The sequence below is a fragment of the Cloeon dipterum genome, chromosome 1 (assembly GCF_949628265.1).
Source record: "Cloeon dipterum chromosome 1, ieCloDipt1.1, whole genome shotgun sequence".
NCBI classification, from domain to species: Eukaryota; Metazoa; Arthropoda; class Insecta; order Ephemeroptera; family Baetidae; genus Cloeon; species Cloeon dipterum.
In genome coordinates, this window is record NC_088786.1 from 32865449 (window position 1) to 32889182 (window position 23734).

At 38.1% G+C, this 23734-nt stretch overlaps 1 protein-coding gene across 5 annotated transcripts in view; it reads right to left on the reverse strand.

Annotated features, from left to right (window-relative positions):
• Lim3 overlaps nt 1–23449 on the reverse strand; it is a 34211-nt gene extending 10762 nt beyond the window's left edge. For 3 of the 5 annotated variants that reach the window (XM_065497390.1, XM_065497391.1, XM_065497387.1), the window contains exons 1-2: nt 23341–23449; nt 21897–22365 (exon numbers count right to left, since the gene is read on the reverse strand). In XM_065497390.1, the coding sequence (XP_065353462.1) occupies nt 21897–22113 (217 nt within the window). In that variant the 5' untranslated portion in view covers nt 22114–22365; nt 23341–23449. Of the gene's footprint in view, nt 1–21896; nt 22369–23238; nt 23294–23340 lie in introns of those variants that run through there. The other 2 variants (XM_065497388.1, XM_065497389.1) reach the window with 2 other exon arrangements.
• Nucleotides 23450–23734: the final 285 nt, after the last annotated feature.

Sequence of the window (23734 nt, forward strand, 5' to 3'; positions counted from 1 at the left end):
GAGTTCTGCAACTTACCCCAAGTTGATCCAAATTGATCGCAAAACAATAAATTGGACACCATTGAACTCGTTTCATCAAAAGTAACAACTTCTCTGCTGACCACAAAGTTGCAAGGTCACTAAAATCGATTTTTCAAGATGTAACTCATGTTTGAAAATGAATATATTAAAAAAAAAGTTTTGAAACTGCCATCTCGTTGAGATTGAGCTGGAAAAGTCAAATCTTGAATAGCGTTTTGCCTTAGCTTTTTGTTAAATTAATTTAAAAAAAAAGAAATTTGTTGCTATTTCAGGTTTTCAAAATATGTTTACTCTCCCAAATCGCAGCTTCTAATCATCAGATTTTCAAAAATCACACACCGCTAGACTAGTGTTATAACATGCCCTAGATAGCCGAAGTATTCTAAGGGTGCAAACCCTTTAGCTCCCTTTTTGCACCCTAAAAAACGTACACTTTTACAATTTTTTGTTGTTTGCACCTCTCCTTGCGCAGCGAAATTTAGTGTTTGTCATCCTGAAACTACTTCAGGACATCATTGGACGTGATTTTTGTTTTAAATGCGACCCTTGGAACCCGAGGTTTTTTACATTTTTTGCCACATCCTCTCTTCTAACCATTAGATTTACAAAATCTTCACTCAATGATTTATTTCATGCTGAAAACTGAAATTTTCTAATGACTTCTAATCTTTGATGGGTATTTCAGCACTTGTCTTTTTAGGGGTGACAAAAATAAATGGTTGATCAGATTAAATTTGAGTCATTTTTATGGCAAACATGCTTAATTCGTCGCGTCGTTTGTTTTCAAGCTGCAAAAATGCATTTTTTTCCACTTTTGAGGGGTATGGGGGGAAGTTAGTTAAAAAAAACTCTGATATCAAGAAGGATGAAGTCTTATTGAAATCCACTTTTCTTTATACCAAATATGCAGGCAACTTATTTTCATGAAATTAGTTTAAATTTCTTGTTTAAAAAAACTGAAACAAAGGCCAAGGTATGGAATTGAGGTTGGCTCGACTCACTCATTGTCAGTCATCCTCCTAAAAAAATTTAATTTATGCAACCGGCACGGTGCAGATGCTTGGCGAGGTGCATATACCAGCAAAAAAGGAATCAGAGTCTTCCCATCTCGATTTCAATTACTCTTCAATTTTAATGAAAAATACCGCTTGAGCAAATAAAAACGCACTTCACCCCAGTCCACATATAGCAGTTCGGAATTAACGAGTGCATGCAGTATGCAGTAATAATTATTTGTGTGGCATTAGGGCGAGAGGGAGAGGGACGAGACACACCAGACCGACGCGATCTGCTCCTTCATTCGCGTGCGCTGCTCTGGGGGATGCACTTAGACTGATTGCTCGTCGCCGCGCTAAACAGCCCTCGGCCTGCATGCACACGCACTCGCTCGCTCTACGTACTTACAAATCCCTCGGATTCGCGCCGGCGAAATGAGATGTATTGCCGAGCTGATCAAGGATGACTTGTTGAGACGAATTGAGACACACACACGCGCACGCGGCAAATCAATCTGCGAGAATTTTCGGGAGACAAATAAAAGCGACATGCAGGCTGGCGAAATCATTTTCTGCATTCTACGAATGAGGAGAGTGTGTCAAGCTGAAAGCTTTCTCCAGATTTATGACTTGAGACGCAATTCTAGCAGTTCTGCAAAGCATTGGAAAAGCGCCAAGCATATAAGGAAAAACTTATTATATATTTATTTCTTGCAAAACCAGTCGAGCTTTTTCAGGGGATTATAATGGTTTTTAATAAACATAGAGACGATATCCCATATATCTGCGTGACTATGTTATCGGTCTTTATAGAATAAATAATGTTCTTTTAGATGGTAAAATATATTCTAGGGCTTTATGTCATAAAATGTGTTACTGCTAAAAGCCTTTCGAAATATCTTCAAGAGAAAAATTTTGATTTTGATCTTACTGTGAATTTTTCCTAAGTGGAGTAGTTTCTCAAGACTTCGTTTTTTATCGTGCTCAGTAATGAGAATGAGTTAATGCGGACGTTTTCAACGACTGCTGATCAAGGATTAAATCTGTGGTGTGGATTTTGCTTTGCTACAGCGACGAGCACTGTTTCCCAATTGAAAATCGTGATTTCCTTTCCTTAGAAGGGAGGTTTACATCATAAATTGCACACCGTTGGACAGGCAGTGACGAGAAGAATCGAAATTAGCCAAAAATAAACTCCTAAGAAACCGTTCAAATTTTTGAGAAATTTAGCAAAATGTAAAATTTAACTGTTACTTTTTTAAAGACATGATTTTATTCTTGCTCAATGAAGAAATTAATTGTTGCTAAATTGGACAAACGAAATTCAATGTATCTTTAGTTTAAATGGAATGATACAGGGCAACAATTGAAAATTATTTGAATGGTTGGATGCCACAAACAATTGATCGATAAACAATTTGTTCAACAATTTGCAATAATAAAAAGAACCTTCCTACAGTAAAAATTCAAATTTTGCCAATTTTCTCACAAATTTACAGTGCTTGAACATATTTTCTTGGCATATTTCGATTCCTCTCGTCGAGATCTGTCCAACGGTGTATGCCACTCATTGGGGAAACTCTTAGTTTTGAAATTAAATCGGATTTCAAGTAAGAAGACAGTCATTACCATTTGAAAGGCACGGTAACTTTCCAGCCAATTTTCTCAAAAAAATACAGTGCTTCTAAATTCAATTTAGGCTTTAACTGAATCCTAAGGGACGAGTTTATGCATTGGAAACAAGCATTTTCCAGGCTTTTGTAGTATCATTCCTCTTTAAAACTAAAACTGTGACATTTGCGGAGCCGCATAATTATTATTTTCAATTTGGTAGCATTTTAATGTGGTTTAGTGCTCAGATTTTTCTGAAACCTTTCGTTGCATCTGAAATAGAAAAAAATAAATTTTTCTGTAATTTAACTCATTCCTTTCCCCATTTTGCATTTCCCCTGCAGTCCCTGCAGTGACCATGAATTCCACTTTTGAAGGCACGAATTTAAACTAGTCTCGTTAAAATCCCGAGTGTGGACGTTGGTGATTTTGTTTGGCAAACAGTTGTCAGCGGGCGGCTCGATTTCGTCTCAGGCGTGTTTGCTGTGAAAATTGAATTGGCCAGAGCATGAAGTGGGCTTTTTATTCTATTAAGGGCAGGCAGCCGAGCGGCGATAATCCCCGGCAATAAGTCGGCGGAAAGGGGGGCCCGTTTAGTCAGTACATTAGCACCCCACGCACGCGTAATATATCAGAGCGGCCGGGGTCCTCCGCACCATCATACGTGACATTACACCCGGCACAGATGCGAACCCGATTTCGCCACTCTGCAGCATCGCTCCGTATGCCGCTCATTTGTCTGTCACTCTCATTGTTATTCAAAATTTATTGCGTCGCCCGCTCATGAATTATTTATCCCCCGAAATGAATGATCCCGACCGACAAACAACTACACGGCTCACTGGTGCTAATTTTCCAAAGTCGTTTCCTAGCTGCAACAAGGAAGCTGATTTGTTTGATTTATTTAATTTACTGTTTTAAACTATATTCAGGTGTAATATTAGGGGGAATGTGAATCTTCTTTAGTTTGAATTTATTGATTATTTTAAATTTTATTTGAATTATTGTCACATTTACGTCATCCAAGCAAAACGGTATAATTATACGATTAATTATCAAAGATATGATTCAGGAGTTTCAATCTTAAAAGGAACTTCAAAATAACTTTGTTTATGCAAAATACCTGTACCATCTATAATTGTTTATACTAAAAGTTGTCTAAATGTGTCGAAATAAGCGCCTGGAACTGTCTAAATCGGCACTAATTCCGTCATATACCCCAAGTTTTAGGGTGCTTTATTCCAAAAGAAGTTCTTTTAGTAGGAATTTTCTGACCAAACAAAATTTCTTCGGTTTTCCAAATCGAATTTTTCTTTTGACTTCTATGAAATAATATTTTATATTAGATGATGTGTCCAGCATTGAAAATGTTCTAAAACATGTTTAATTTTTTTCAATGAAATCATTGCACCCCTTTCATATTTAACAAAAAGCGGAACATATGTATAATACTGGTTTTGATGGACTGTAGAAAATATGAGCAAAAATCGATCAAATTCTACAAAATAAAAATAGGAAGGAGGGATCCTTAAAATTGGGTAAGATTGAAAAAATAAGCTACGAAAAGAAGGTTTAGGTATAGATATCCCTACTAGCACTCAACAAGCTAATATTTTTCCGCCTGAAGCTTATAGTATACTCTCTTCCAGAACATGAAACTTCATATAAAATAAGAACGTATAATTTAAGCAGGACAACAATTTATGCATAAAACAATACATTGTTAATGATTTTATTAAACGCATGTGCGTGCAACAATTTTAAATCTACACAATTTATCAATTTTTACATATTTTTTAAGCTTTCCTCGGAGTTAATTACAATAACAATACATTATTATTTAAAATAAAACAATCTAAAAATAGAAGACAATTTAATAAGTTTCAACTCCCTGAATATTTAATTAATATCATTTTTCGCTTGGAGTTTACCAAAATAATAATTTTATATTCTGTTACATCACACTGCTATAACAAATAAATTTTCATTAAACGAATTATGCTTCAAACTTTTGATTTTTCAAGTCGAACGTTTCATTTCAAATTAAATAATAAATTGTAAATCCTTTAAAACACTATTAGTCACAACTCTGAAGAGGAAAGTTTTTTCTGCATTTAAAACGCAAGCTAGTGCATTTAAATCCCCATATTTTCAATTTAAATACTCGGTGCCTTTTGTTCAACAAAAAAGGGGCATTGGTCTGTCGTTGTTTTGCCGCGGTGACGACCAAATATTGAACCTGCTGCTGCTGTTTGGGGCGAATAAGGGCGTCGTTATCGGCAAACACCATCAATGGCAGCACAGAGAAAGCGAGATTACGCGCAGTGCACCTCTAATGCTCTTCCGTGTGGATGAACGCACAGCTCGAAAATGATGCGAGCGCGCGGTATTGTAGGTGCGCTCGCTATTGACGGCGCGGCGGCACTCCCCGCTGCTACGCAGCTATAGTCGAGGGCCATCTGGCGTTTCGCTGCTGCCAGAAAGACCATCAGCTGCGCAGCTCTGACTCGCCAATGCGACTTATTCACCCTGTTTTTCCGTTTGATGCTCGCCCGAGTGGCTTTCAGCTAGTTCACCCTTTTTGTTGTTTCCACAATAATTCTCATTCGGAGAGAAGCGCATGAGTTCCATTCAGCAGATTGATCGTGCAGGGGGCTCGCGTGTGTCTGCATGGTGACATATTGGCAGTCAACTCGAGAAAAACGCGTTGTACAGAGGATTTCAAGTGTCCTCCCACTAAAATAACTAAAAAGATTCACTTTGATCCGACTTGAAAGCGTTTTAATTTTGTTCAAAATCGTTGCAACCCATCTCGTTGTTAGATTTAGGTGAAAATAAATTATTTTCTTTTTGATTAGTCCATATAATTAGAGTTTGTTAATAAAATGCCACATTGAATTACTGTTTAATTTGAATTCCCCAAATTAGGTTTAGGGTATGTACCCATTTATCCCAACATTCGAAAGAAATTAACAATTGACCAAAAGAGGGTTGCATCAGTTTGCTCTGTGTATGCTAAGAAAATAATTAGTTTTTGTTTGGTTGCCCTAGAAATCTTATTCATACAAAAGTTCGGTGACAAATCGTTTTATAGACTACAATATCGAAAGCGCATCTTAGGAAAGGATTTTTTAATAAAACATAAGCAATATCCATCTTTTTCAACAAACTTTCACTGTTAGTCCCAAACAAATGCGAAAAAGTGTTACATAAAAAATTGGATAACAGAACTTCAGAAATTTAATGTGTGTACCTCTTTTAATTATGACTTTTAAGTTGCAATATTAACCGTAATTTGACCCTCTACGCGCCCAAAGGGTGCTCAGGGCACAGGAACGAGTTTTTTGCACATTGGGGTCTTGCCTGAGCGCCTTAATGGCTTCCAAAGGGTCAAATTGAGCATATTCTGAAATCTCACAACTTAGCAATTCCAACGGTGTGCAAAACTTGCAATTTTAACCTATACAGAGCCCGTCAGGTTTCGTTAAAAAGGTCACATTTTTTTCAAGCTGCAAAATTGACAAAAATAATTTAATTTTTTTTATATTTACATTTGAAGTGCTTTTATTTGGAACTGTGTAATCTATTATTCTGTATTTAAGTGTTTCTAATCATTTATAACACCATAAATTGTCGTAAGAAAGTGCTGTAATTCCCTTTAAGAAATAAAATTAGAAGTCTATAGTTGTTTATTACTTCAGGAGCTATAAAATAGTGTTTTATTTTTCTCTTCTGCACATTTCACCCTGTGACCACAGAAATCAAACCCTCGTCCGGCCGCTTCCTCATCGTGGCCCGAGTTAATTCGAGGAAACAACAACATATGTTGATCGTCGTGGTCGGCCAACCTGACTCCATAACGAGACCCCCACGCAAGGGCGGACGAAACGACACGCATATCCCGCGAGGCTTCACGCCCTGCTCTTTCGTATGAGTCGATGTAATTGATATACTAGACTATATAACCTCTGCTATAGTATCGTGAGTTGCGTGGAACCTGGTCCGCCGCACTCCACTCACTCGACTGCTGCTTCATTCACAATATACGATTGCACGCGTGCCGGCAGGAACAGGAAGGGAACATCGCTCTCTGTTCTTTTTAAAAGGTCTTCCCGCACTCTGACATTTAAACTCATCGAGCTAAACAAACCCCAGTGAAGAGATGAGCAAGTGCACCGACGATAAAGGGTTTCAATTACAAATAAAACTGGTTGATTAACTGCTGCGAACACTTTCTCAAATAAATTTGTAGCCTTATGTAAATATCATAGAGAACTTGTTTTTTTAAGAAAGTTCTCACAGAAGCGATGAATTTATTTTCAACATTAAAAGGTTCTTCTTCTGAGGGGAAATACATGTGTCAACTCAATTTTTGCAAGTTTCTGCTATTTTCATATCAGTTTTATACTGCCTTTAATTTAAACTGGGATTTCAAGGTTTAACTATTAACATGCCAACGTTGACTCATTTTTGTTTCGAGCAAAATTGCAGCTCCTATTTGTTAAATTTTTAACTTCTATACTAGATATTTTAAACAAATGCTAAATAAAATAATTTTATTAGCATTTTAGAAAATAAAATATCTATATCTTTTAGGTTTTATAAACAATTAAACAAATACATTTTGTAAATTTATAACAAAATGTTTTATTTTAAAGTTTTTGTATTAATTATTATTCATTGTCTTCAAATATTATTATAATATTATATAATAGAATCTGTTGTACACAAATAGGTCTGATAAACAAATTGAATTGACTGTCTTAAAATATTGTTTTTGATTTATTTTTAATTAATAGTTATATAAATATACGCTCCATTCTTATTTGGAGAACTTTACAAACATTCGTTGAATGTTGAATCCAGTAGATCTATTTGGTATTTTATAAATATAACGCTTATATACAAACATGTCAAGAAATTATAATTTTGGGGAATTTAAAATGATAATCAAAAGAATTAAATTTAATTTGGGTATTGCTCTGAAACTTCTTTATTTCCTGATGCGGCGATTGTGCTTTGAGTTTCAAAAATAGCGTGCAAAGTTTTCACCGGAAAATATTTGGACGCGGTCGCCCCCGCGAGAGGAGCACATTCGATGTATATATTCCTCGGCGTCTGTTTGAGCGCACGAAATAAAAAGCTAGCTATATCTCTTCTGCTTTTCGGGATATGATTCAGCTCTCGCGCGCGGCGGGCATAAAACACGGGCGAAAACATAAAACACTGGCTGGCGGACGGGCGGGGGAGTCGAAGCCCACCGGGGAATTCATAAAGCAACGAGCACAATATGGTAGACGAGCGCAGAGAGGAAATATTATTTCACGGGGGGTGGCAGTGGTGGCGGCGGCGGCAGTGGAAAAAGTAAAGGGCACACATGCTCTCTCTCTCTCTCTCTCTCTCGCTGCCGTGCCGCCGGTGTGCAAATATGCTGTTTGGTTTGCCTGTGTGCGCGCCACACTGGCCGCAGATCCGTGCATTATTGATAAGTGTGCGCGTGTGCTCGCGCTGAAAGAATGCTCTTGCGCGTTTTAACTCTTTTGCGATTCGCCCTTCACTCTTGCGGGCTGAGGAAGATTTTTTTCACTTCATGCGGTGTAATATGTTCTGAGCTAGAGTAGCACAATAGATTTTGAGGGGGAATATTTAAATTAAAATTCCTGCCCTATAGTGAATAAAATTATATTTAGATTTTAACATTAGAATATTAAAATCTAACAATTACAAAACTGTTTTTCTCATTTCTCAGAGTCATTTCACGACGGTTTGCTATCATATTTTCCATAAATATTTGATTCAATTTCTTAAAAGTGCATCATTAAAATTTATGGTTATTATTTTCAAAACCCACAGCACAAAAATTAAGTTTATTAAGGTTTTGTGACGATGATTATTCTCGACATGTTTCAGTTCGAACTGGCACCCTAATCATGAACAACATTGTCATAAAATATTGTAAAAATTATTGTTAATATTTAAAGAGGAATGATATTGGAAAAGCCTGGAAAATGCTTGTTGCCAATGTATAAACTCATCCCTTAGGATTCAGTTAAAGCCTAAATTGACCTAAGGAGCGCTGTAATTTTTTGAGAAAATTGGCTGGCAAGTTACCGTGCTTTTCAAATGGTAATGGCTGTCTCCTTACTTGAAATCCGATTTAATTTCAAAACCAAAAGTTTCCCCAATAAGTGGCATACACCGTTGGACAGATCTCGACGAGAGGAATCGAAATATGCCAAGAAAATATGTTCGAGCACTGTAAGTTTTGGACAAAATTGGCAAAATTTGAATTTTTATTGTAGGAAGGTCATTTTTTTATTATTGCAAATTGTTGAACAAATTGTTTATCGGTCAATTGTTCCAACAATTTAAATAATTTTCAATTGTTGCCCAGTATCATTCCACTTTAAATCGTGTCAAGAATAAAAGTCTGAGCTGAAACCAACATAGATAAGTCCGTTCATTAATTTTCATCGGCAGTGTGAATTGCAACTTAGTCCGGAGTAATCTAGCTGATTAATTATTCAAAACTTTGCCTTTTATCTAGAATTACGTTGCAACCTTCGCGTACCCAGGCTTTAATTTGGGCCGCAGGACAGAACTCCCCAGTAGTTACCCTCTCGGTGAAGCCGTGCCCTTTCAGGATTTTTCTGACCCCACCAACTTTAATTAGTTCCCAAAGTTGGGAATGGGAAATTTAGAATTACATTAAAAGAATTACTTCTTATAAAAACAAATTGAATTTTAATAATTTGAATATTTAATTTATTGATTTAGAAAATGAAGTTTAATTTTGTTAAAATATGAATTTTAGACGAGCGGTTTTAAGATCGCGTAGTTTCTTTAATTACTAGGGTAAAGCAATGAAAGAGGTAAGTTTGTTACTTACAAACTAAAGTATTATGTTGACAGGAACTGAACGATGCAGGAAAAATTATATGGTGTGTATTTGATATTAATATTATTCACCGGAGAATTGGCTTAATAAGAACAGAATTACAAACAGGAATACAACATTAAATGAATTATTATTTCCCAGAATTGAATTTAAAACAGAAGAAAAATAAGCTCAATTAGATTTTGAATTCTCACCACTCACTCTGCCACATTAAAGACGGAAAGTCAAACAGGACTTCTCCCACACTTGCCCGAAATCAATGCGTGGATGAAAAACTCTCAAGTGACCAGAGTGTTATTTTGTCAAACATTATACATAGTGGCAAGTGGGAGTGTCTTTCGATGTAATATACGTAAGGTAAGAGTGAGGGTGCAATAGTTTTACAACACTTACTTGTGACCAAATGCAATACATCCAGGTGCTCGAGGAGTAAGTGCTTTTGAATATTAAACAACCAAAAGGAATCATGTTAATATTTAGAAATATTCTGTTACTTAAGAAAGATGTGAAATTTCGGTAAGAAACATGTTTTGGTTTCCGAGGGGATTACTTAATGCAGGAGAGCAATATCCTTAAAAGTAACGCGTTTGTCAATTTGGAATGGAATCCATTGTGGTACCATGGTGGATTACTTAACGCGGTTTAGCAATACTGGCGTAATTAAAAAGTTCGGAAATTTCCACAGTTACTGGTACCATAAAGGATTCACATTATAGAAATGCATCCCTTTTGTGTAAATTTCCAGTCTAAATAATTATTATCATCTAATTATTGTGTAAATTTAAAACACATTTTGAATATTTAAATCCAAATCAATCAATGTTCAAAAACAAGAAAGGAATTTCAGGAGCCATCATGATCTGAGTCAAGAAGAATGTATTTATTTATTTTGGTATCTATCTACTTAAATAAATAATTTTGAACTTTGGTATAATATTTTAATTCAGTCTTGGACTTTTCCGACCGATTTGGTTGTTTAATTTAGTTTTTAGACCACATATGTAGAGAAAATTTAGGAATTTGAGGAGGGAAATCCCCTGATAAAATAAAATTAATCTGCAATATTTTAACTGCGTTGCCAAAATTTGGCTGATGACGACGATTTTCGATTAAAAATTCATGCGTCGAGCGGGCTGAGGATGAATTTCGGTCGGCGTGCTGCTACCCTTGCAGCGCTCGTTCATTCATACATATGTGAGCATACATCGTGTGCGCAGATTTGCGAGCGTACACGGACGTTTGTTTGCTCAGTGTCAACTGTTCTGTTTGTCTGGATCAAATTATGCCGACTCGTTCAAGCGCGCGCAATGCACGCGTTTTCCGCTCCGAGGGTGGGTGGCTGGTGTTTGCTTTTAAATTTACGCAGCACTCGAGAGCAAGTAGCTCGTGTGTGCGCGCACGTACTTAACTTGGGGTTGAAATATTATTATGTATTCGCCAAAATGTGTTTGTTCAGTCGACCGATTCTGCCGCAAGCAAATTAATTAGATTGGCTCTCGCGTTTGATGGTGAAAGTTGGAGCAATGTTATTTCGTGCTCCAATTTTCTTTTAGGTAAATAAATTTCCAAAAAGTTATAACCCTTTATGGGCGACATTACATCTAAACGAGATTTGACATGCTTAAAAAATCCTGTGTTATTATTTTTAATTGCACAATTTTTTATGTCTGATATATTTCGTCACTTTTTTTGCCAAATTCCTTGATCATTTTAAGAGAAGTAGGAATTTTTATAATTAATTGACTCATTTGATTTCTCCCACGCGTAAATTTTAAATTTATATCTAACCGTAAATTCACCAGTTGCATAAACCCTAGGTGTTCGAAGCCGCCAACAGATGGCGCCACCGTAGACTTTCGATTTTAAGGCAATTCCGCTGCGATTTCAGACTCAATCTAACTTCTGTGCATTCTTCAATTAATAATATATGCATTTTTTGACGTGCTGAAACCAAAATCGGTTCAGCCAATCACCGCAGAATCGTGAAAAACTATTTTTTGAAATCAAAAAATCTTTTTCAACGTTTCTACGGCGAATGGCTGAACCGATTTTGGTTTTCAGCACGTCCAAAAAAGCAAATTAATTGAAGAATGCAAAATAGCTGGATTGAGTCTGAAATCCCAGCGGAAATGCCTTAAAATCGAAAGTCTACGGTGGCGCCATCTGTTGGCGGCTTTGAACACTGAGGGTTTATGCAACTGGTCAATTGAGTACACCAAATCAATCAACTACTCTGTCTACTGCATTTAAATTCAACCATTAAAATAAATAAATTTTCAATTTTTTATTATATATTTTATTTATAAGTCAAAATCAAATCATGTAGTAAGGCAAATGTAGTGTACACAAAATTCAATTACAAAGTATCCACCTAGACAATAAAGCACGGACAAGCGCACTCCCAGCGGTGGGGGTTGCACATGCAGTAAAAGCAGCCACAGATCATCAACACGAGAAACACGCCAGTGATGATTAAGGCCAGGTAGATGCCCTGGGTCTCCAGCTTGCCCTTCTGTTCATTGGTCGGCAGTTTCCCTTCGCCGATGGTTTTTTGAAACGTATCGTCGAACACTGCCAATGCAACGATTTCTCCCTTGAATTCGGATTTCTGAACAGGTTCAATCGAACATTGTTGGCCTGAGGCGTCCGTGCTGGAGTTGCAGGAGACGACGAGGGCCGTCGAGTTTGCACTCAGGTTGGAGGAATTGGCCAGGGCACAAAGGGCGAGTAAAGCGAACAGAACCGTGTGAGAGGGGGCCATTTCGTCAAAATTTCAGATTCTGATTATAATAACAATGGGTTCTTAACAACAATAAAAAGTTTATTTTAAAAATTATAATTATAATCAAAAATGTTGCCCTCCATTTCATGCAAGAATAGTCAAAGGATTAGCAAAAATCATACGTAGGATACAGTAAAATGTAATCAGATGACCAAAAATGGGGAAAAATCCCTTTTCCGTCCATTCGACAGTTATAAATTCACTTGGAACTGCTCTTAAAGAGGAATGATACTGCAAAAGCCTGGAAAATGCTTGTTGCCAATGCATAAACTCGTCCCTTAGGATTCAGTTAAAGCCTAAATTTACCTAAGAAGCGCTGTAATTTTTTTAGAAAATTTGCTGGGAAGTTACCGTGCTTTTCAAATGGCAGTTGGCTGTCTCCTTACTTGAAATCCGATTTAATTTCAAAACCAAGAGTTTCCCCAATAAGTGGCATACACCGTTGAACAGATCTCGACGAGAGGAATCCGAATATGCCAAGAAAATATGTTCGAGAACTGTACATTTTGGAGAAAATTGGCAAAATTTGAATTTTTATTGTCGGAAGGTCATTTTTTTATTATTGCAAATTGTTGAACAAATTGTTTACCGGTCAATTGTTTAAGGCATCCAACAATTTAAATAATTTTCAATTGTTGCCCAGTATCATTCCACTTTAATTAAAATAAAATACATATAACTGTGTCGTTTCTTTCAAATTGTTGTATTTTTTTTAAATTTTATATTTGTCTCGGTGTTTGTCACCTTCTCTTCATAAAACAAGCATTTCCCCCATTTTCGCACCTGGCCGAAATGTTTCCAAGACCTAATTGACGTGTGTTATCACTGATCCGTGTTGCACTAAACGATCACAAAAGCTGCTTTTGAAAGGACACAGCATTTTAATTCGGATGACGCGCCAATTTTCGACCCTGCTACAATCACAACCACGTGCGTCAGCACGTGCCACTCGAAAAGGCTCGTCGGGGGTGCGAACTATATATGCGAACACGGGCCACCTTTTCGCGCCGGACGACAATAAATAAACCGCCTACCGCGAGTGTGCGCGTGCCGCCGACCGGCAGGAAATACGCTTTTAACGCCCGGCGAGCGCGATTTTTCGATTATCTCTCTCGCTGAATACAATAACGCGTTTGTTACGCCCACGAAGAGTCAAAACAAAATTATTACAAGCGGCCGGGAGGTGAAAACACGCGCGTTATATTTAGTCTCGACGCGACGAAAGGGGTGGAAGTGCAAATTATTGCTTGATGGACTGAGTAGGGATGAAAGCTTTCTTTGTTTCGTTTATTAGCTTCAATTTCATCCTGGAGCGTGAGAAAAGCAACTTTGTTTAGGTCAATTAGACATAGTGAAATATTTTATCACTTTTCCTTGAGTCCTGAGACAGATAATTTCCAATTTATTAAGGGTTGTTGTTGAAATTAAAACGGTAGATCAACCTTTAGGATTCAGAATGTTATTTTAACGTAAGATTAGCTTGAATCTTGCTGTGATAAACAATTTGTACCAATTAAAAACTAAAAAAACTGAATTAAATAGCCAAAAAATGTTTGAATATTTTCTCAAATAAAAGTCCTTTTTAATGAGAAAGAACAATTAAAACTATCGTTTAAAATTTTTAAGTCAAGTACAATTTTTGCCAATGGATGGGATGGAGCCAATGAGTCGAAATGCTAATCCAACTAAATACACACATCGCGGAGCAGATGAATCGAGAGGGTGCAATTAATCGTAGCAGCGGCACGGAGCGGCGCAACTTCCAGCTGTTTGTGTTTGACTTGCAATTTCCTCGGACCAATAGATAAGCATCGGATGGGCGCCTTTAACGTTCAATTTATCTCAATTTGTCGGACTGCATGCGCCCGTCGAGATGGTATCGCCCGTCATTATCACCTGGCACCCGCCGAAAACTGCCCTCAAAACGCTGACGAGCGCGGATAAAAAGCCCACGTTTTAATTATTAACAGCAGCACATTGCTCTTCTTCGCATCGCGGATTAATGAAAATGCAAATTACGGCGTCACGCGTAAAAACCTGTTGCGTTAATTTCGGTCGCCGGTGCTTAATTTTAACGGCGCAGTCGAAATCCCCCTCGCGCAGAGTGCGCTTTGTTTTACAACTCGGTGGCGAAAAGCGGCGGGGACGCAGGTGTGTCGGCAAAGATTTAGCCACGGCGATAATGACTCGCTCACACACTCTGCGCGCCCATCAGATTGCTGCGTTAAACTTTGCCCGCTGAATAATTTACGCCGGTTGCCTTGATTTCCAAGATGGAGACTGCAACACAGCACTACTTTGATTTTCATCCGCCGCCACCGCAAAGTTTTCAAATTAAATTGTCTCAGGTCTAAACCACCGGGAGCGCCAAATTCGCGCGACGCGCAAGTATGGCGTCGGGTGGGGTAAACTGGCGGATAAAAATATGGGAAAGATGAAGCAGTTTTTCGACAGAATTATGACATAAATAACATGTATTTATTTCGTTAATTCACCAGTCGCGAAAGCCCTTAGTGTTACCTTCGATTTTAATGCACTTCTGCTGCGATTTAAGACTCCATTCTGCTGCTGTGCATTCTAGAGTTCAAATTTTTGTATGTGTTGGAAACAAATTTCAGTCCAGCCAATCACCGCAGGAACGCCAGCAGATTTTTTATTTTGAAAAATTGTTTTTATATGATTCAACTACAATTATGGGCTGAACTGACCTTGGATTTGAGCACATCAAACGAAATTATGTTAAGAACAGAATGAACAACAGCAGCAGAAGTGCCTTGAAATCTAAATTAACTAGCTTAGAACACTATAGGGTTTTCACAAATAGTGAAATTCAAGTTAAAAATGTGGTAAAGAAGCGAGTTTTCAACATCGTTATTATATAATTTGCATACCATGAATTAAATACCCTTATTAGATCAGAAAAACAATCTCGTGAAACTCTTACAGAAAGCAAAAGCGAGAGCTCAAAGTTGTCCGCTATTCGACGCAATCTTGGATCTGATTGGTAGGAACTATTTTCACTCTACGCGTCTGGCGTCTGGCCCTCGGTGGTCTAAACTTCTTCCGTCACTTTAAGCAGCTTTTGTTTTATTTTTTTATTACCAGTAACTCAAATAGAAGTTCAATAAATAAGGGCGATTACCGGTGAGGTGTTTTGTAAAGTATTGTGTACCTTCAAGAGATGGTACATACGTTCAACTTGTCAGTGTTCTCTCACAGCTAACTTTATAGGATTGCTTTTAGAATTTGTTGAAACTTATACGCTGTATATTTGTGGGTTCACTTAATTCATATTTTTTAGTTATTGTAAGAATATAAAGGCGGTCACTTCCTTGATGAATTTTAATAATAATTAATTTGATAAATCGTAATATGCTTCAAAATTATTTATAACGCTTATTCAGTTAGCTTTCATCAGTTTTATCATGCAATATTTACCTCCTTTCAGAATTTTAATTATTGTAAAATTTCTTTGAATGTAGTTAAATAATTTAATAATAAAAGTTACTCATTTATAATTTCATTGAGTTAATAACTAAATATAATTAAAAATATTTCAATAATTTTAAATGTTATAATAAAATAAACTGTACATTTAGTATATACGTAATTTTTTCTTATTTTTATTTAATGTATAATATTTATTATATTAAATCACTTCTAAGGCTTGATATCTTTTTGTGTTCCTCAAAAATGTGTTTGACTGAAGTTCAATTTTCAACACAATTTATGTGTTTACCGTTATGATAGTTTTGCAAGATTTTTACGACTAAAACATTTTCAAAAGTTTATTCTGATGCAAACTTATCCGGCATTTAGAATAGATTTGATCATTCCAACTTGGTATACAAATAAGACGTGTTAAGAGACTTTCACAGTATTTCCTAGAGCTTACTTGATTATACTTGAAAGAGACTTTGACCCTCATTTGATTGTAAATTTTTTTTCAGAAACCAACATTAATAATTCATTAACCTAAACGAGATTTTAAGTTTAATTTCAGACCTGGGAAAATCATTTTATAAAACAAATGGATTTGGACAGCAGTAATTCCAAGAAACTCAGCAAAACAAAACAAAACAATGATTTATATTTACGTCTTTATTGATTTTTATAATTGCTTACGATCCAATGATCTGTGCTTTTTTAAAGTCCTTTACTTCGTTGCACGTGCCAGAAAAACAACGCATGCAGCCCTAAATGATGCGCACCTATTTTTATAAAAAGAACCAGGCTATTATGCAATCGAACGCATTAACTTCCATTATTGGCTTTAGCGCACATTACACTTCTATCTCACGCTCAATATTTTTGTATGCTGCAGAAGTTTCGATGAGCAATGAAGCGAAATTCGAGACAGTAGTAGTTGTCTGGTCGATCAAACAAAAAAGTAAAAAGCATCAGCACACGCGTGCAGGTCGCTGTTGGTTGCCGATCGCTCTCATCGGGCTAATCCCGCGTGTAATCCGATGTTTTCGGCGGTCGGCTAAAAAAGAAAGTGAGTGATGTGGGAAAGGGATGCTTCAGCTTGTTTGGTGCACGCGCCGACGGTGTCGGGTGTCTGTGGGAAAATAATAATCACGCGGCGGCGGAGGAGGATACAAGAGAGCAACAATCGCCGCCGCCGCGGCGTTCGTCCGGGGGCGGGAGGGGGTGAGCAGCCGGCCGGCCGGCACCCCCGCCGGCGACTAAACTCTTTTTAATATGCACGGCATACACATTTATCCTTCAATTATGCCCCCTCAATATTTAGCTTGGACCGTGCATGTTTGCTGCTGTTGATTCGCCGCTCGCCTCTTTTTCAGTCATTCCGCTTTGATGAGCCAAAGCAAATTTGTTTTTCATTCTCGGCATCATCAAAGCTTCATTAAATTTAATAATCAGCCCACTTGTCTGCCGGAACGAGGGCATAGTTTTTGTTGCTGCGCAACAACAAATTTGCGAGTCGCCGTAGCGAGGAGTGGCGCAATCCGTTTATTTTTGCTCATTAGTTAATCATACGCTAGCTCGCATACTTTTTGTCCATTTCGTAGTTCAACATTGGGAATTATTTAAGCTCATATTAGCGCTAGATGTCTGCGATCCTGTGCTGCCATCGTGCGTTGGCAGCTGGCAAAAAGAATTTTGAGTTTTACAGAATTAGAATAAAAAAGGAAACACTAAGAAAAAATGGAGTCTTATGCCCATTTAAATCAATTCCAAGAAGATAATAAATTCCATAAGAAATAAATTAATTTAGGTTGCTTTTTGAGAACAGCGACTTTCAACAAAAAACCCCTACCTCAGTTTTTATGGGAATTAAACGTAAAAATTACTGCGCCATGGGGAAGAAACTGTCGTTTATTGTTTATTTCCACTCTTAAATTCCTGGTTGTTTTACCCTTGAAAAATTCATCATGCAGAGGCAACAAACAAACACTTTGGACTCGGGAGACCAACCGAGTGAAAGTCCTCTAGATAAACGGATTTGACTTGGCGGTGGCCGCTGATTGGAGTCGTGTTCGCCGCTTGTCGGGGGCCGATAGCGCATAGGTGCGAGAGCCAAATTGCCGATGTCACCAGGCGGGCGGCAAATAACAATCGGCCAAGGGGGCGGCTTGAAAACACACACACTCGCGCGCGCGCGGGCCAAATTGCAATTTGTATTCGCACCGCACCGCTCTAATTTATCCGCCCGCCGTCTCATTAAAGATTGACACTCCAATTTGTAGGACACTGCGCGCACTTGTCACCGCACCAATCGCCGCGTAAATTGCACCCGGCTCTCCCGAACGGAAGCCAACTCTGCTGGATTTCTACGAGGAGCGAAGAGTGTGACGTATGCTCAAAATTATCTTTTTGCTACGCTTAACATTAAAAAATATTACACACTCTGCAACCTTCTGTATTTTCTCTGATACTATGCTGTGTGGATATGAAATTTTGATTCCTTGATAGATGCCAATGAAGGGATTGCAAAAACTGCACACCGTTAGGCTCATCTTGACCTCCTCTGACCGTTAAGGGATTTAGGGGATGTTGTATATATGACACGAAACTTTAATCTCAATTCAGAATAACACAAAAATCTTAATTTTTATTTCAGTTTGAGAGGTGCCCAGTTAACATTTTAAATCCAACAAAAATATAGTTGAATATAATTAAAACCAGGCTTCATCTTCGTTGTCAAAAAGAGAAATTTGTCGTTTCATGAATAGGTGGGTGTTTTTTAAGAATTGTATAGAATTTTTTGTGATTTTAGATGTGACATTATTGCATTGTTGTATTTGATTGTAATTAATTGTAACTCATGATTAGGACGTATGTGACGACGTCGAAACTGGTCGAGGAATAAAAACGACGAATTTCTCTTTTTGACAACGAGGATGAAGCCTGGTTTTAATTACATTCAACATGAAAACAACCTCGAGTGGTCGCATTTTTCAAATATTAAAAATATAGTTGTTTTTAGAATTTTTATCACCTTTTTTACCAAGAGAAATGTTAATAATTCCATAAATACACATGATAGCCGCTCTAGCAATTTCTTGACCCAAATGTACCACAGTGAAGCAACTATAACGACTGCATTTGTAAGTTTTTGTGATCAATATTTTGAGTTATTAACATTTTTCCAAATGTGATAAGAGATATATCAGTCCCACCCAAGCAAAAAAATTGATATTCAATTAAGACTTGAGTTGTACACATTTATCGAGATTAATAAATCTATCAATAAATAATTAAACCTGGCGGGTTTGCAACTTTCAACAGTCCTGATTTTTTAATGGAAACAAACACTTTCAACCTGCAGCAACTGGAAATTAAAGATTTTAGAACTGAAAATACTGAACTGTAGAGTTAACCTTTTGAACATAAAACCTTTTAATTTTCAATTTAGTTTTTCTTCAAAACATTTTCTCCAGCAAAATATGCAGGTTATTCCGTGTAAAATAAGCTTGTTTGCGTTTTAAATATTAGTTCGTCTGACTTTTAGAAGATCAGAAAAAAAGTAAAAATTCGATCGCTAAATGTAAAAATTGATCTATCTGTGTATGTTAGAGCCAACTTTAATGTATAGCAATTTTCACAAAGCTTTCACACAAAAAATACTACTTAATTTTTTGTTTTTGAACGGTTCTTCTCTTTTGAGATGAGCGAACAACTCGTGAAAATTCAATGTCCGAATATCATCGTGGGCACATTATGGGCCTCATTGGAGGAAGCCCATTCCAGAATAGTAACAGCTATAGTAAGTGTTACTGCGCTCCCGCACCGGGGTCTTTTTATTGAAACGCAAAACATTAGTCCCGTGAAATTAATTCACGCATGCTGGAAAGGTGCGAACCAGCAAGTAGCGAGTCGGAATGCTTTCGCAACTCTCAAATTTGAATGGAATCGTCATTGCAATGCAAAGGGAGTCAAACGTAGGCGCATCAGCCCACACTCGAACCCCAAACATCGCTCAAATCGTATTCTCACAACGTAACGTGCACGCAATTCGAGCCATCGGGTTGGCAAATTTTAATGCATGCGCATTGATTTTTGAAAAGCTTTCAAATCTGTGATCAATTGTGCTGAATATGCCAAAATCCGTAAAAAAATCGAATACTGTACAAAATAACAAAATTAATGTGCTAGCTTGCCAATTTAAATAAATCCTTCTTTCTATTAACGATTGATGCGTCTCCTGCAGTTGACAGCCTTGATATATTTTTTATAATATACAATTCATGAAATGCATTTTTCCTTCCTCGTCTGCTCGGCGGCACTCGAGCGAGCCGACATTTCCACATTTTTGCAGTGGTGCAAAGTATTTGTGTGCCTGCGCGCCGCGCGTTTTTGTGTCGTCGTTGTGCCGCCCGCGTTGGATGAAGCAAATAAAATATTGGTTCCATTTGCTGCCATAGCAACTGAACGAGCGAGGGAGAGAGAAAATCGAGCGGCACGGAGACGGGCAGGAGGGAAGCAGCCACACACCGAGATATACCACCCGCAACACACAACAAATGGCGCCAGCGTGGGGCTCGCTCGCTCACTCGCACAGCACAGCCAGCCATTTTGTCCCTTTAAAGTGAGCGCCGCAAAGTCCTGCAAGGGCATTTTAATGAGGCGGCCCAACAGATGAGCACCCACCCGCTCAACAGTTATTTCGCCGCTCGCGCCGCACCTCGGATTAATTTTCTTTATGAAGCGCATCATATTCCCCTCCTGAAGTGCAGTGCTTTAAGTTATGGATGCAATTTTTAAAATAATGCCTTTCAATTGCTTCGTATTTCTGCTCGTTAATCATTCCGTAATGAAATATAATTATTTTTAGTGTAAAATTATATTTTCTTTGTTCTAGCTTATACGGAAAAATTGTATTTTGTCTTGATCTGAGGCTATTTCCAAAGAATATGATGACAATTTAAATAAGCAGCAATGTAAAAACATTAAAAAAAAGCGAAAGACTATTCTTTCAATGCTTTTTATACAACTCATTAAGATTGGAAAAATCAGCTCTGAAATCGTTATTGGGGAGATGATGCTTGCCATATTGACGTTAGCAAAAATAAAAGACAGACATTTAAGAAAATAAGGAAGACGTGTACGAAATTAATGATTTAAATACGTCTGTTTATCAAATCAACCCGATTTGTAGAATTTAAAATGATCTTCAATTTTTCTGTGCATTCCATTAGCTAATAGGCACCAAAATACGCCATTTAAAGACTTTGTAGCCCCTTTTCTCTAGCAATTTTCATGCTAATCTTTGTTGTACTGTCTTTCGAAAGTGCGGCCCACCCAAACAAAGCAAAGAGCAGGCTACAGAAAACTTCAAAAACGTAAAAAATCGCTCAAAATGATCTACAGGGGTGTTGTTATAATTACAATAATTTGTTAGAATAGGGCTGTTCCACGCCAGCAGGCTAATTATGAGTCACGTGGTCAGCTAAGCTGTGTTAGCCGATCAAAGAGTCGAAAAATTGAATAATGCCAGAAAGAATTGTTTTAAAAAAATCCCTATAAAACCTCTTTTTTAAAATTTGGTCTCATACTCCAGCCGCTGGCAAAAAAACATAATCACCGGCCCAAAATTCGGCTGAAACTGATATTTAAACATAAAAAAACTACCTCACCAAATCTGTGTCTATAAATATGAAAACTAAAATGCTTTTCAAAAATGTTTAATAATAGGGAACAGATATTCAATTAAAGGTACTGGACCAAGTTCTCCCCATCTTTTTAACATTCATTCTTTTTGCATCATAATAATTATCTGTCTGGATACATAGTAAAATGGGGCACAGTTGCCCTGCAGAACCAGAATAAAATTTAATTTGAAACTAATTTGAACATGACTGAGAAACGCACATTTAGTTTACGTTTCGCATGACGCGGAAGGTAATTGGAAAATTGCAGAGTATACAGTGTAACCACCAGCGATGAAAAAAAGAGTAAAATAAAATATTTTTCACTGCTAACAGAAGAATAAATCTTATGGAGTCCTATGTAGCTTTTGGTTAAATATTGTATTGTATAACAAATTTGCTTGCTTTTCAAACTCATTTTTTTGTTTATCAAGTTCAAAACAATCCAGAAAAATTAGAAGCGAGACGGAACTGACCTTCGAGGTTCTTGTTTCTGGCGAGGAGGGCGAGCAGCACTTCCTGGCTGTGTCCCGGGGTGGGCGGACGCGTGGGGTCGTCCGGCGAGCTCTTGAGGTGCATCATGTGGGCCGGGGGCGGCTCGGGCCCGAGCGGCGGCAGCAGGGGCCCGGGCATCGGGGGCATGGGCGGCGGTGGCGGGTGGTGCAGCAGGAACTGTCCCACGGCCGCCGACATGGCGTACACCACGTCCTGCGGCGGAAGCGTGATGGTGGCGGCGTCCAGGGGCGGCCCGGCCTCCACGAATCTCGGCCCGAACAGCCGCGGCGGGTGATGCAGGCTGGCGCTCGGCACGCTCCACTCGCACGCGGAAAACTCGTCTGCTCTCTCTCTCGGGTTGGGCGGGTGGACACGACGACGACTCCCGCACGATCGAGTCACATGTCACACGCGGCCGCCGGAGAACCGAGGATGCAGCTAGTCTCGAACCTACTGGCACGGAAAAAGGGCCTTTAGTTACGCATGTTTGGTTAAAAAACTAAATTTTGGGGACATGTTTTGAGGACAAACTTTTACCCAATTGTTTCAAGTGTAAATGATTGGAATAATTTAATTTTATTAATTTTTTAAAAATTCCACTTGGTATTGTTACTATATATATAAACAGATTAGTTCAATATGACCACTTTTAAATTTTTAATTTACTCCAGTTGAATTATAAAATAAAACAAGATTTGTCTCTACGAAAAATTTGTAAAATCTCATGTTGGAAGAGAAATTTTCCCTTATTGTTAGAAAGTAAAAAATGACAACTTAATAAATTATTCATTACAAATTTTAATGTTTTACTAATACGTGTGCTAATTGTAAAAAGAAGAAAACCCATACATGAAAAATTATAAATCAATGTACATTCCAGAAGGCATTGTGTAATCCTAAATCCCTTGATCCAGAACTGAGAATGACTGATTCTAATCTTTTGGAATGTTAAGAGCGCACTTTACAAAATTAATCTCAACGGAAAGGTCTAACTTAATCTCCTGAATAGGCTTCCTCCCCTAGGTCGCAAGCAGTTGACAATGAGATGAGATTTCGGTTTCATAATACTTAAAAATTTTACTTCGTGGCTTTTAATTTTACTATGATGACAAATGTTTTATAAAAAGGCCAAAATCTTAGCAGGATTTCTTGAAGAACAATTTAAAACTGCTCTTAAAGTATTTTCAAACGAGGGGATATTTTGATTTTAGAAATGAAAAACAATTTTGCACTGCACGTATTTTCTAGATTTTCAACTCACGTGTTTGTAACAAATGGTGTTGTAACTTTTCACATAAAAATAGGCAATTGGAACAAAATTACCGGTTTTCCCCACTGATGAAGTAATTTTTCGAAACACACAAAACTTGGAAACACAAGGAAAATAGATTTGAAAAAACAGATGGGCAGGCCGTGTGTGTGTACCTGTGTGTGTCAGTGTCCGTCAGCACGCCGAGCACGAGTTGCGGAGGCAAAGGTTCGGCGCACGATTGAGCCTGCGAGAGAGCGGCAAGTGGCGAAGCTCGGCGGGGTGGGTGCGCCTGGGCAACGCAACCACCCCGAGCGGGAACCACCCCGAGCCGGGCCGGGGCGGGTCGGGGGTGGGGGGCGCATGGAAATCAGAAACAGGCGGGTATAGAGTATAGAGGTGTTGATTAAATTCCCCGGCCCCGGCGCTCGTGACGGCGGGCGGCATTATATTTTACTGCTGCCCCGCTCGTAAAACACAATGACTGCTGCTGCTGCTTCTCTCGAGAAAGGCAGGCGAAAATGCATTTCCGCGCCGACCGATGCCTGTACTGTGTGCAAGCCAGCGTGT